The 15581-nt window shown below is 38.7% G+C and overlaps 1 protein-coding gene across 1 annotated transcript in view; it reads right to left on the bottom strand.

The window, feature by feature from the left end:
- Positions 1-15188, bottom strand: part of ESCO2 (establishment of sister chromatid cohesion N-acetyltransferase 2) — a 26825-nt gene extending 11637 nt beyond the window's left edge. The window contains exons 1-7 of the mRNA XM_004707623.2: positions 15168-15188; positions 13511-13579; positions 12184-13003; positions 7895-7982; positions 5839-5896; positions 1451-1568; positions 33-164 (exon numbers count right to left, since the gene is read on the bottom strand). Of these exons, the coding sequence (XP_004707680.1) occupies positions 33-164; positions 1451-1568; positions 5839-5896; positions 7895-7982; positions 12184-13003; positions 13511-13563 (1269 nt within the window). The 5' untranslated portion in view covers positions 13564-13579; positions 15168-15188. The remainder of the gene's footprint in view (positions 1-32; positions 165-1450; positions 1569-5838; positions 5897-7894; positions 7983-12183; positions 13004-13510; positions 13580-15167) is intronic.
- Positions 15189-15581: the final 393 nt, after the last annotated feature.

Here is a 15581-nt window from a genome sequence, read left to right on the forward strand (position 1 = left end):
AGAACATGCTGGAAGATTATCTTCTGACTTACTGTATAATTGATTCCTTCCAGAAATCTCTGATGATACTGACCATGCTGCAGTTCATCCTCAGGGTTGGAAGCAGTATAAATCATGCCACAAGACCTGCACATAGTAGTGCCAAAATGTTTCTGACCTGCATCCTGTAATTGGGGGTGGTGAAAAAAATTCCATCTAAACATATCACAAATGGTGATAAATTTAGGTCAGAAAAACCATTTTTTCATATTTCAAACTTCTCACTTTTCTTTACATTGGCTTCTACCCCTGTACCAAAATGGAAATGGAATAGGAAGAGACCTCAGTATGCAATAAATGGAATTCTCTCTTTGAGTGGATAGCGTAAAAACAACATTCTTTTGCTAGACCCATAGTTCTTATAAAGAATAAGATAAAATCATAACTACACATAGGAGAAATTATGGAACTTCCTTATAAAGTTCTTCAATGAAAGACCTTTTAAAAAAGCCTTATTTTCTAGAGGAAGGGCAAAAATGAGGCACTCTAGTTCTATCCTCACTGTGAGTTTACTTTGGTTTCCATCCTTACTGTAAGGAGTTCCTGGAGTGTGCAAATGGTTAAGTGTTCAACTATTAGCAGTTGGTGGCTCAAACCCAACCTGAGGTAACCCAGAAGCTAGGTTTGGTGATCTGCTTCTGACAGACCAGTTTTGAATGCTCCAAGGAGCAGTTCCAAAGCCTCGGTGACCATGCACTGAGCCTGCTAAACCCTAGGACATGACTTGAACCCATGAGCCACTCAGAGAAAAATGAGACTGTTTTCACAAAGATGTAAAACCCCAGAAACTCAAAGGAGCAGCTCAACTCTACGCATTGGGGTCACTGTGAGTCAGAATCAACTTGATGGCAGTGGTTCTATGGTGCACATATGGGTTGCCATATCAAAATTGACTCAACAGTGAGTTAACAATGAGATACTCATCAGACTCATACAGTGGTTGGCAAAACTTTCCTATTAATAGCTTATATTTATAAATATTTTAGGCTTTGTGGCTTATATATACACATTCTTCTTTTTTCCAAGCCTTAAAAAACAACAGTAAGAAGCCTTTTTAGCTCCCAGGTCATGGGCCAGAACTAGCCCCTAGCTGTAGTTTGCCAAGCCAATGTCCAACACAGTGTAAGTATTCTCATTAATTTTTCTTACTAGGAGATAACTCATATATTAGCATTTTACTTAACTACTAACATTGTCCAACACTATCAGTTTAAAGTTTACTGACTAGTTTTAAATGCAATAGACTGACAAAAACTCAGAATGTTTTTAACCCGTGCTAACAATGAATGTCTAGACAAAAACTCAGAATGTTTTTAACCTGTGCTAACAATGAATGTCTAGACATATGTCTGAACTAATCTTCTACAAGTGAGACACTGAGAAGGTGGTTCTTTATTTCATATGTACTCACAATGATGAACTGGTCTTTTATTTCTCTATTTGTATCCTTGGCATTTTTCGGTGTAGTGGTCTGTTTCAAGTTAGTAGATATGCTGGAGCCCACAGAAGATTGTTCTTCAGCTAGAGACCTTGAAATAGAAATAAAGAGCATTTACTAACTGAAAAATGTTTAAAAAATTAAAATAAAAGCAGAGTTCTGTAACAATACTTGCAGAGCACCTTGCCATTGTCAGTGCTTTCTATTTGACAGTAACTTGATGAAGTCAGAGGTAGAGCAAAGAATATGAGGCCCACTTAAGAGAGGATCAACGACCGGCTCAAGGATAAGTAACTAGAGAATGGTAGGTAATCTGAAAGCTCAAAACCTGGTCTAACTACAAGCTTGAGCAGCAGATGCACAAAAGCAATCTCCTGGTAAATTAATTTGACATTTATAAATGATCTTAAAAAAAATTAAATCCTGGAATAATATTTGCTCATCTAAGGATAAAAACATTCCTGGGGACTAGGAAGTGGAGTCTCAGAATCAAAAAGTAAGTGGAGTCTCAGAACCAGAAAGTCATATTGTGATCCAAACTTTTTAGTTGATACTTAAAGCAACACCTCACTAATTTGAAATTCTTAAAGAAAAATATATATTTTCCAATTAGGGCAGAATGTCTGGAACAGTTTAAAGGATTAGCTGGAGCCTTGCAGGCCAAATCCAGCTATCAATATATTTTATTGGCTCATAGTGTTTCAAACTTTAGATTGTTGTTATTGGGTGGAGTACTGTCAAATGACTCATAGCAATGGTCTTAAACAAGTGGCTTTAACAGATTTTTCTCACAGCTCAGAAGGCTTTAAGTCCACATTCAGGATGCTGACCCTAGGGGAAGGCTTCTCCCTTTGTTGATTCTGTAGGAAAATCTTTATCTCTACTGATTTTCTGCTTCTGGGCAATCTTCACATGACTTGGTGTCTCTCTTCCTCCGTCTCTAATTCTTAGCACTTTTGTGTCTCAAAAAAGCTCTAGTGACAAAGTGGGTTTTGCACTGAGCTGCTAACCACAAGTTCAGTGTTTGAACTCACCAGTGCTTTGAGAGAGAACAGTGAGGCTGTCTGCTTCCAAATGGACAGCGCTACTCTGCCCTATAAGGTTGCTAAGAGTGGGAATCACTTGATGGTAGAGGGTTTGGTGTCTAAAATGAGATGGACTAAAAACACATCCTACTTTAATCCTGTCTCATTGACAGAACTGACAGCTTGCTACATTAGGGACAAGGGGGGCGAGTTGGGGGTTATCTTCCCTAATGCCTGCGATAAGTGAAAATTAGCTGTCTGTGCCACAATAAAGGGGTTGGAAAGAAATCAGGCACACTAATTAGACACCTATGGGAAAATCCAGAATTGAACATGCTCAGACTCAAGCCATCTAGGCCTACGTAGTTGCCCACCTGGGCACACCCACCTGAGGCGCCAGCAGTATGACATCACCCAGATGCTCTTAAACTCAGCCAAAAAGGTCAGCCAATGTCTTCAGCCATGCCTTCCCAGCTGGAGGAGTTAAAAGCATGTCAAAGGCAGGCCACAGGCCCCCTTTTTTTCTGTGCTCTATCTAATTCATGTGTGTGCTGCAAGCAAATGAAGGATGAGATTCCTCCCGCGTGCCCGTGAGGGCCTGAATGCTCTTGGCTTCTGGGGATTTCTTGATTCTGCCCATGTGGTTGCATGATCTTGTATTCTTTCCACATGTTTTTTTGCGTTCAGTTGCAAACTCTGCTTGGTTTCCGCACAGTCTTGTACATTTTCCAGAAACAGCATGTACTTTTTGGAGACTGTAATACTTTAAACTTTCCTTCCCCTCATAAAATCACTCGGATTACAAAATTGCTTCTGCCGTGTGAATTCTTTCAGTGTTGGGAAGCAAGAACCGAGGTTTCTCACTCGAGAAACCTAACAGAACCCATTCCCACATTGGATTGTAGCCACAGGCGGAGGTTTAGCCATAGGTTTCTATCTTGAGAAGGCCCATCACAAGACCCGACCCCCCATGAGACTGGAGCTGTGTCTGCAAGGTCTTTCCTCACATGGTGCCATTGGGTGGGTTTGAATTAAACTAGGGCTCCTTTAAATTTTGGATTAGCTTCCAATATTTTTATATTTACAACTTTCACTTAAATATGTATATTTCTAATATTTCAAGAGACACTGTAAGATTATGTGAGACAAAGTCTCACATCTAACATGTCCTTTGAACATATTATCAGGAGAGACCAGTACCTGGAAAAGGATATCATGCTTAGAAAAGTAGAAGCGGCAAAAAGAGGAAGACCTTCAACAAGATGGACTGACACTGGCTGAGATGGGCCAGGACCTACCAATGACTGTAAGGATGGCATTGGACAGGGTAGTGTTTTATTGTTGTATATAGGGTTGACATGAGTCAAAACCAACTGGATGATACCTTAAGCACATCATAGGATCACTACCCCAACCTTCCTTCCAGGCATTGAAGTTAAAAGGATAGACTCTTAAAAATGGGGTATACACTTGCAAAAATCCTTGTTTAAAATTTTAAAATTAATTAATTTATTTATTTCCCTTATTTAAATTTTTATCACTGGCTCCAAACCCCACCCACCCTAGATGTCTCTGTAGGTATTTAAATTTATAACCAATTGTCAAATTATAATGAAAAGATCTTGATTTTCCAGGGATAAATCTCTAAGAGTAGAAGTAAATACAACAGAAAACCCCCTCAAAAAAACAGTGTCTACAAAAGTTCAAGGAGGAAAAAAGAAAACCTGACAAAATTGGAAGAAACTGGAAAAAACAAAAACAAAACCTGATCAGTGCTTTAAACTAAGCAAGGCTCATATTGCCATGTCTAGAAGAGAAGTTTTCAAACGGATTTGACAAACTTATGATAAGAAATACAGCTAACATTCTTATCTGTGAAAACAATCATGCATATATAACCAAGACAAGTGTTATTAAGCACAATTCCTCTGTGAATCGAGACGATGATGCCCTTCAACTGATTTGCCAAGCTATCAATAGGTTGCTACCTGCAGTATGAAAAATATTGTCTTGGTCAGTGACCCCATCTGCATTAGGCAACCTTTGCTCACTCACTCCCACATGACCCACAATCTCTACATTTCTACTTCAATAATTCTAACAATTTATTGCTTAAATGACTGCCCTCAAAAGGGACACTTCTACTCTGTCTTTAAGACCACCATGTGCCTTAATGGACCTGGTGGCAGTGGGCACTGGAAAGATAAGAGTTAACTGCTGATAGAAAAAGCTATCAGAAAGAAAAAACTAAAAATAAATGACTGCCCTCTTCTAGCAGCAACTTCCGTGTCAACAGGACTATGTATTACTTATCTTCACATCCTTAGAAATGAGTATAGTTCAATACCACATTGATTTGAGTAGTTATAGTCATATGAATAAACAAATGTGAGACTATGGACCCAGAGATTCTGTACTATACCAAAAGTAGAAACCACTATTTGACACTTTTTGAACGATAATGAGCAACTTCATATGACAAAACCTAATGAAATCCCAGTATCTCCTTATACTAAATTACATACTTTTACCAACTAATTGTCATATACTTCTGTCCTTAGTAAAGTCATAAGAAAAGGCGACAGATAAGAAAAGGGAAAGGTTAAAAAAAAAATACAACCCAACCTAGGAACATCACCTTTGAAAGGGAAAAGTTGCCTACACAACCCAATCTCTTAGGTGATTGAAAAGTGCCCTCACAGTAGGAAAAGTTTAGCCAAGAAGTTCCTTGCTTACCATCTAAATTATTTATCATCAAATTCCATGTATCATATTCTATACACATCTCTTCTTAGTTTTGAATACAACAGTGGTAGTTTTAGCTGTGATTTATAGCATCACAGCGACATTATGATAAACTGACAGGTGGTAGTATTTCTCTAAAGCAAAAATATTCTATTGAAATCACATGTCGCTTCTAGTTCAGCCACTTACTGGCTATACAATCTTAGCTAAACTACTTTCTTCAACTGAAAATGGAATTAACAATAGGTTGTTGTGAGGGTGACGTGAGATATTATATATGAACTACAATTATGTACAGAGATACTTATAATGTTAGCAATTATTACTTAAGCTCATAAAATCAAGCTGTCTCTTAATTTTAAGTTTTAATGATGTTTGTATGAAATTCTCCCAGTTTCAATGTCCCCTTGGTGAAGAACAAATGTTCCTCAAATTAAGTAAGATAAGAAAGGAAAATGAAACCCAGAAGGCCTACATAATTAATATACTTGACTTGAACCACTTAAGGTTGACTATGCAATAGTATTTAAGTTGCAGGGCCAAAAGAATGTCAAAATTATTTAAATAGACGGTAAAAAGAACCATCCCTACCTTTTTGTATTGGCTGAAGACACACTGAAAATCGGGTAGACTATAGGCTCAGGAAGAGCTGGTGGGAAAAAAATTGGAGTAACTTATAAAATTAAATCAATGCCCAAAATCCTAAGATTTTAAAGGTTATTAAACATTCATATTCAATTTCAAGACTTCTATGAACATAAAACCACAATAAGGACAATTATAAAAATTAAATACTTAAAGTAAAAAGACAACTTATAGATTGGGAGAAAACATTTGGGAATTACATATCCAATTATCTAATACCCAAATTATGCAAAATACCTCTTTAGAACTTAAAAACAAGAAAACAAACAACTCAATCAAAATATGAGGGAAGGGTTTCAATAGATATTTCACCAAAGACAAACAGGCATATGAGAAGATGCTCAATGTCAATAGCCATTACCAAACTAAGCCAAACCGACTGCCAAGGTGTCAATTCCAGTTCACAGCAACCCTGGAGGGCAGGACAAAACTGCCTCACGTGGTTTCTAAGGCCATAAATCTTTACAGCTCCTGACTGCCACATATTTCTCCTGTGGAATAGCTGGTGGATTTGAGTTATACTCAATTCATATGGCCCTTTCAGCCACAATCCCTTATGTGATATATAATTGTTCTGGATTTCATAAGCCATTTTGGAGGGCATTACCGCTGACAAACAGGAATGGGAAGAGATTGAGTTCTGACCTTAGTAGAGGGTGTGAATAGGACTACGCTGTTTAATAGTTATATTAGTTACCATTACATAAGGAATGACATGCTACCGCTGAGGATATCTCTTGCTGCCATTGAGTTCATGCTGACTCAATATAGTGACTCTACCGGACAGTGTAGAACTGCCCCAGTGAGTTCCAAGACTAACTCTTTAAAGTAGGAAGTCCTGTCTTATCCTGTGGGGTTGTTGGTTGGTGGTTTTGAACTGTTGAACTTTCAGATAGGTAACAACTATGGCACCAGGGCTCCTGCTAAAGCTGAGGGGGGAAAGAAACACGTTTCTGATGTGGCCTGTGTAAAAGCTTGGCTGATTAAGATTAGTAGATGGCCAATGCCTATTCAAAAGATCTTGCCAGAGGGCCCAGGCCATCTATGCACAAATATTATGCAGTCCAGGGTAGAGAATAGATTATTGCATTTGGATGAAATTTGATGACTTTTCTCAGTGTGGGTTTTGTAAGAAGGTGGAAGATACTGATAGGATTCAGCTGTAGGTAACTGAACAGGATTCCTTGTAGTGCCATTCTGCTGCATATAAAATGCACCCACTGAGAAGCAGGGAGTGTGAGCTCTTCACCAGGAATCACAGTCCTAGGTATTTACCTAAGTGATTTGAAAACACACACACACACACACACACACAATTGTACACGAATTGGCACAACAGCTTTATTCATAATTGCTAAAACCCACCCAGCAGTAACTAATGTTTTTCAATATGGCCAAAGCTGTAGCGTAATTAGGTGTATTTAGTCTGATGTTCCACCCTAAAATTTCCTTGTCTATGGCTTTTCTAAATGTATCATTTTTCATCATAGGAAATATAATATGGAGATAAGCATAAAGATGTATATATAATGTATATATATAATGGGGGGGAAACCCCAGAAAATATTACTATATCTGACTTTCACATTAACACATGAAGCATTAAATAGCCTCATCTTCAGTTTAAAAGCTTCATTATGGTAAAATATATGTAACAAAATTTTTTGTCACTTTAAATATACAGTTTATAGCAGTGGTTCTCAACCTGTGGGTCATGACCTCTTTGGGGGTCACCCAATTCATAACAGTAGCAAAATTATAGTTATGAAGTAGCAACAAAAATAATCTTCTGATTGGGGGTCACCACAACATGCGGGTCGTGGCATTAGGAAGGCTGAGAACCACTGGTTTAGAGTAATTCATTATAATTCACCATGTTGCACAACCACCACTACTATCAATTCTATTCCCCAGAGAATCCACTGAGTCTATCTGAATGAGGGGATACGCAGACATGTAGGATGTTTCGAGGAATTGAAAACAAGACTTTTCTCCTACTTACCTGCCTTGTTCTCATCGACAACATCCTCGGAACACAGATTTTCATCCAGCTCGCCTCCCCTTGAAGAAACTACTCCACTTGATGAACCCTGAAAATATTGAATAGGTGTAAGAAATCTATAGTTGTTTTTACATGGTGAATCCAATAGATGTTTCTAAAAGATTTAGTTCATTATGAATCACAATGCATGTGACTTAAAATCCTTTATTTTCAGATTTTTAGGAAATTTGCCTTCGTATAGGTTAAATGCACATTTAAAAAATAAAATATATTATTCATTTAAGAAATAATCTGTCACCCTACAAAAAAAATATGTATGTTCTGATAAAGACAGCAGAATAAAGATTATAGAACATCATTTCTGTAATAATGAATCACAACAAAATAGTGAAAATGACAAAAATGTCCCCACTGGCCACCAAACTGGACAGGGGAAAACTCTGGTCATAAGCATTATTTCTTCAAAAAAATTTTAGACTATAAATTAGGCAGAGTGGTCAAAAACATTAAAAACTGCCAGCTCAGAAAAGGAACATTCTTGAGTGGCTGAAGAAGCTGGTTTTGAGTCAATTGCAAGAAAAGCAAAGTAGAAAGAATCCTAATAAATTTCATACTGTTAGTAATTTGGTGAGACTTAAGGCATATAGCACAGAAAAAACCAAAATCCTTGAGTAAAAGTAAACTAAGATCATAATGTTTCAGAGTAAAGGTAGGATAACCATGTTTGTCATTTTTCTGGGTTCTGAGTTAGGGGAAGAGTATGCACGCCACCATCCCAATAGCTAGCAGAGAAGAAGCCCAATTATGTGTATTAAACAGAATCTTAAGGATAGAGTAGAACCTGGTTTCATAAACTTAAAATGTATAATCTGGCTTCCTAAACTACCTTACCTCTAGACCTGAATAAAGTAAACCTTAGAAAAGAAAATCAGGTAGAAAAAAGCATCGTGGAGAATTCGTCATGTCACTGGATCAAGGCCTTCTCTTCATTATAAAATAGCTAGCAATACTAATCAGGAAAGTTGGACGAGGGATATGCAGGAATTGTTTTGCTGAATTATCATTGACTTTTACAAAGTTTTACCTATTTTAATTGAGGTAAATTTATATAAGGTAAGCACACGAGTAGTTTGATGAATTCTGATAAATTTATATTGTCGTGTAGTTATCACTCCTACTGAAATATAGGGGGTTTGTTGGTAGACACAAAATAAGAGTAATTTGTAAAATTTAGATTTTTGTGGCATAAGCAATATCAATGTCTCATGCATTAAAATACTTGACTAGGAGGAAGAAACTTACAAAATCTAGATTTTTATATGCTTTATTACATGTTTTTTAATTGTAGCTCAATTTTTTTTAATAACATTGTATTCGTGGGCTAGATTTGGTTCTGGCGAAACTACAATCTGGTAAGCAATTGGGCTGCTAACTGCAAGGTACATGGTGCAAGCTCATCCACTCTATGGGACAAAGCTTGCTGTTCCTGGGAAGATTTATAGTCTTAGAAACCTGGGTTGACTCTAGGGCACTGAGTTTAAGTTTTGGTTTTATGAAAGCTAAGCAAAATATCCATGGGCGACAAATTAGGAAGAACGACTTGGTCATCTACGGCCAGTAAATAGGCCAATGAAAACCATGATCCACAACCAACCATGGGATGGCATGAGACCAGGCATTTCATTCCCACTGGACTTGGGGTCAGCAGGAATAGGGGACTACTTTGATGGCAGCTAACAAATGAATCGGTCCTATTCTAATAATTGATCCCAGCCCTCCACCCAGGGCCTCAGCGGTCATGACATCAGTACAGTGAAGGAATGGGAAGGAAAATCCTAGGGAAGCTGTTGGGATTTGCATTAATTTATGGCAATAGCATGTCAGGAAAAGAACGTTTTTCCCTTGTAGACCCACATCTATTTATTTATAACTCCCTACCGCTACCTGTAGGGAGCTGTAGGATCTTTCTTCTGATCTCAAGCCCTCCATATCATCATGAAGACCTTGAGCGGGCCAGACGGCTAGTGTGGTTACTGCTAACCAGAATGTCGGCAGTCCCAGGACACCCAGAGGTGTCTTGAAAGAAAGGCCTGGTTATCTACTTTGGAAAAACCAGTTATTGAAAACACAGTCGCGCACAGTTCTGCACTGACACACATGGAGTTACGAGTGAGAAGTGACTTGATGCAAACCGCTGTCAGTTACATACATCATAGTCCACCAGGATCCAGCTGTGGAGCCTCTTCTCCATGTCCAGTTAGCCTGTAGGGACCTCGTCCAAATCTATGCTTTAAATGTCACTGAGATTCTGAATTGATAATATCCCTGAATTCCAGACTGCCTACTCATCCTATACACCTGAATGTGTAACTAAACATGTCCAAAAATAAATAATAAATGCTTGCTTTCATATATATATATTTATAATCCATGGGCTGGATATTTAGACCATGGTCACCAACTCATCTTTGCCATGAGTTTCGGAATGTAGGTGATTGTGAGGTATGAACTAGAGTCAAGTTTGAGAGGGGGTGGTGACAAAGAGCATGACTCTTAAAGAGTGTTTGAGCACTGAGTATATCATTGCTCCAGTTGCAAGGGTTGTGATGAGTATAACCAACTCACTAGACATGGTCTGTTGTCTGTTATTTCTACCCCTAAACATCCAACCAAACCCCCTGCTGTTGAGTGGATTCAACTCAAGCAAGCCTATAGCCATATCCATCTAACCAATCTGGCTCCTTTAGCAATCCTGTAGAGCAGAGTAGATTGGCTCCTTTGAGTTTCCAAAGCTGTAAATCTTTACAAGAACATGCAGCCTTACCTTTTTCTCAGAGAACCACCGACCTTGCAAGTTAGCAGCCCAATGCTTAACTGACCTTGCTGCCTGAGTTAGTTAATTGTGCCAGCCTGGCCGATAATCACATGTGGGGCTAATTGAAAAGCGGAGGGATAAAAGAGTGGTGAGCCTTGCCTTTCTCGTTCTCGGGTCTCGTTTTGTGATGGTTGCACTGGGTGCAGCTGCCTTAGCAGTTCCCTGCTTCAGCTTGCAAGATTGACTTCCTACAAGACATCCCCAAGAAGCATCGGGACCTATCCCAATGCAGCCCTGAGTGCTGGAGCAGCCGTGTGGAGACCCCTGCTAGTGCTGAGATGCTTGTTCGTTCACTGACTCAGCTTTCCTCCTGCAGTCGGCATCATTGCCTCTGTTTTGTGAGGTGGAGGACTTTGTGGACTGGTGTTGGGTTAATGGGTTAATGCTGGACTTGTGGGCTTGGGCAGCATTGGGTTGGAATGTTTTCGTGATGCACATTTTCTTTACATAAAACTCTCTCTTATACATGAGTTGCTGTGGATTTGTTTCTCCAAAGTACCCAGACTATTACACTGCCCTTTAGCAGCCCTAAAGCTACCTAAAAAGAAGCTTTTTCTGGTAAGATTCCAGATGAGAGGTCAAAAATAGAAAGTCTAAACCTGTGTTTTCTTATGTGATAGCCACTAACAAGAACTTGCAATGTGGCTAATCCAAAGTGAGACGTATTTGAAGTATAAAATAAACCCAAATTTTGAGAAATTTGTATAAAAATATGTAAAAACTTCTCAATAACTTTTTAGACTGAAATGGTATTATGTTCAATATGCTGGGCTAAATATTTTTGCTCTTTAGCTTTTCTTAACATGGCTACTAGAAAACTTAAAATTATGTGTGGCTGTTTATATTTCTATCAGACAGATGTAGTTTTGTCTAGCCATGTTAAATATGAGCACAATGAAAAGGCATAGTATGACCACCATGAAACCACAAATATATAAATAAAACCTCAACTAGATGCCAACAGTGATCATTTCCAGGTCATGAGATCACAGTAGATATAGATCAAACTTCTAAACTGTATATAATAATCTGTTAATTTCTGCAACAGAACTAAAACAAATAAATATGCTTACACACTCTGGAAATTCACTCCCTGAATTTTCTAAAAACCTAAATTACCAAAGAAATGTTATGAAGCTTTTCTGGACGTTAGCTTATCCGTACGGAATTTAATAAAATAAATACCTTAATGGCAGCAAAAGTTGGCAGACTTCCTTAAGCCACAAAAGGGTCAACGGTCTTGTATTTCCAACCTGTTGCTATATTCTTTATCATGTGAGTAAATGCTAAGTTATTTGGTTTTGTAATAGCAGCCCTTTAGACTTCCGAGAAAACCACATTTTAATCAACTATGTTATTTGTTTTGTTATATAATCCACTTAGTTTTAAAAGCATTACACATAGCTTTCTTTACCTTTAATTTCCCTTCGTTTTTACTTCTTACGCCCAGTAGCTCCAAGTTCAATTCTTGTAACAAGCACTTAGGCACTTGCCTTGCCTCAAGAGTTTTTTCAACATCAGAATCTTCAGTCTCTTCTGATTTATCCTTCTTAGTAAGTTGCAGTAACGAGACATTTTCCAAAGGCAATTTTCGAAGGCAAGATTTTTTTTTACTGACAAAAAATGCTGCTCCACTTTGGATTGTAACTTGTGGTTTTATTTTTTGGCTTAACACTCGAGGAGCATTCAGATTATTTTCAGCTGAATATCCAGGATTCTCTTTCTCCACAACTGGCTTATAGGCCACTCTATTTAGCTTGGGAGTTTTAGAATTCCTTGATACAGGTTTGATGCACTTATATCTTGGTTGATATTTAGTAGTTAATCTCTTTTGTGTTTTTTTGTTTATCTTCTTGGAGCCTGGTTTTACTTCCCTTTTTTCCATCACACTGGGAAAAAATTTATCTTCCATATTTGTTTTTAGGCTAATGGATCTACTCTCTTTTATCAGTTTTCTCTCCAATGGGTTGAGGTACCACTTATCTTTGTTGTAAAAGGACACAGTGGACACAGCAGATTTAAATGGTGAACCTTGGTTTGCAGACGGCAATGTATTTTTTTTAGTTGTTGGGAATGATGAGGTATTAACTGAACTTGAAATGAAAAGGTCCTGTTGAAAGCAATGCATCTTTTCTTTGTTTTCATCATTGCTCTGGATAATATTCTTATTAGATGATCGCAATATATTTTCAGCAAAGTCCATTATTAACTTCTTTGATGGAATGTCTGATAAACTATGACAAAAAATTAAGTCCATTGGTAAGTATCATTATTTTTGCTTCAATATTTACTTCAATCTACTGCTAACTAAAATAACTCTACCTATAGGTTACATTAAAGCAGGCCCTCCCCACAAAACATATATATACACACATTATCCATTAGTTTAATAGTATTTCAATGCAAATTGTCTTTACCAAATATAGCATTCAAGTATCTTTCAAAAGGAAGATTCCAATAATGTTCATAGGAACAAACACTGTTTACAAAGAAGTTTTGATATATATCTTTAAGCACATGTCAGTTTTTTAATCTGTCTTGGCAATATGCAAATTATAGCCCTGGTGGCATACAACCCACCAGCTGTTCTGCAGGAGATGAGGCATTCCACTTGGTAATGATTTTATTTCCAGGCTCAGAAGCCCAAAGGGCTTCTATGTGAGTTCTACTATGTGAGTCAGAACTGCTCCCAGGGAGTATAATTGTTTTCCTTTTTTTTAAACCCAAGGGATGACAATCACCTGTCACAGTTCAAAGACTGTTGCTTCCTTTTCCTTGGGGTAAAAGCTGCCATCTTCTTAATTGAGTTCCTGAAAGCAATAAGACAATTATACTAACCAAATTCATCAAATGAGTAGCAAAATTAATCTGCCAAAATTATGCTTTTAAAAGTCTGAAAACATGTTCCATCAAGGTGCAGGAAACGAGTATTTAAAACTTAAAACACAAAAATGAAATGAACTTGAAGCCTTGGATAACAAGCAAAGTTCATCTCAAACAAAGAAAAAACAAATTACCCTAATAAAGATTTAAAGAATTACATTTAAAAACATTACTGCACCAATGTAGGAAATGAAAGCAGTGATAACATCGTTTCGTACTGGAACATGACCCCAGCAGGGAGGCATTGTATCTACCCTTATGTAAGGTACACTTTCCCCTTCACCAGCCAGATTACAAAATTCCAGCCCCCCTCAAACACTCCATCTTCTGGGAAGCCCTCCTTGAAACACTCACTGTTAACAGCTATTTCATGCTGCACCTCACACTTCATTAATTTTCCATTTAAGACATTTTCTTTTCTTTTTCTTAAATTAAATCATTTTATTGGGGGCTTGTTTAACTCATCACAATCCATACATCCATCCATTGTGTCAAGCACATTTGTACATTTATTGCCATCATCATTCTCAAAACATTTGCTTTTTACTTGAGCCCTTGGTATCAGCTCGTTTCCCCGCCCTCCCCGCTGCCCCTCCCCCATGAACCCTTGATAATTTATAAATTATTTTGTCATATCTTGCCCTGACTGACGTCTCCCTCACCCACTTCTCCGCTGTCCGCCCCCCAGGGAGGAGGTTATATGTAGATCCTTATAATAGGTTCCCCCTTTTTCCCTACCCTCGCTTCACCCTCCAATTAAGACATTTTCTTTTTTTTTTAACCTGAAGTGCATGTTTCTTTTCTTTTTTTTTTTAAATCATTTTATTAGGGGCTCATACAACTCTTATCACAATCCATACGCACATCAATTGTGTACAGCGCATTTGTACATTCATTGCCCTCATCATTCTCAAAACATTTCCTCTCCACTTAAGCCCCGGCATTAGGTCCTCATTTTCCCCTCCCTCCCAAGACATTTTCTTATTGCTTGTGAAAACTGTTTTCCTCAACAGCCTATGTATTAAATGACGGTAGAGATGTTTATAATTTTTACACAAGCTCACTGCAGAAAATAAATGAAACATCCGGGACAAGATATAACCCCCTCCGAAGACCTCTGAGCAAGCCGTTTTCTTTTAATATTGCCCTTGCACGGCTACTGAGAATAAATATTATGATACACTCTCGGGCACAAAGCCTGTGTCTCAAAAATGCCTTTGGACGAGACATATTTTGAAACTTTTCTGCAGTGTGAACGCTAAATAGCAAGGCCGGGGACTCTAGGAATTAATACAAAACTGCGGCTCAAAGGCGAGTCTTCCAGGTCTGAGAGAAAGTCGCCCTTCTCCCTTGACCCTGTCAGGGGAAAAAACACCCAAATCCGGCATTCAGACGAGGGAAATTCGTGCCGTCCGGCTTCCCAAAGCCAGAGCAAAAGCCCTCTTTCCTTGACATTCAACCCCTAGGTCTCCAGGAACGTGCCTTCTCCTCAGTCTTCCAACCCCGCAACGTTACCTGCTCCTCACGGCCGCGCGACCGAGCTCGCCTCAGCCAGCTCCTCTCCTTGAATGTATTCAAATTATCGCGCGCCAGTCGCGTAGGAAGGCGCTGCGCTCCTATTGGCCGCGTCTCAGCCCTTCCAGGAGCTCGCACGTTGATTGGCCCTTCAGTAGTCCGGAGGCTGGCCCAGCCGGGAGGCTGGCTCCAAAATTCTCCCGCCCTTGAAAGGCTGTGAGCGCTTGGCTCAGGGAAACCACGCTTCCCACAATCCCTCGCGGCAGCGCCGGAATCCATTGCCGAAGGTTTGTCTGACGCATAGGAAGTCGTAGTTTTCGCATGCAACTTGGGAATTGTAGTTTTCAGCTGAATAACGAGGCTTGCTTGAGCGCCAAACCCCAAATTTAGTGCCATCCAGTGGATTCTGTGGCA

This window comes from Echinops telfairi, unplaced genomic scaffold (genome assembly GCF_000313985.2).
Source record: "Echinops telfairi isolate 266 unplaced genomic scaffold, ASM31398v2 ScPeMD7_9;HRSCAF=40, whole genome shotgun sequence".
NCBI lineage: Eukaryota > Metazoa > Chordata > Mammalia > Afrosoricida > Tenrecidae > Echinops > Echinops telfairi.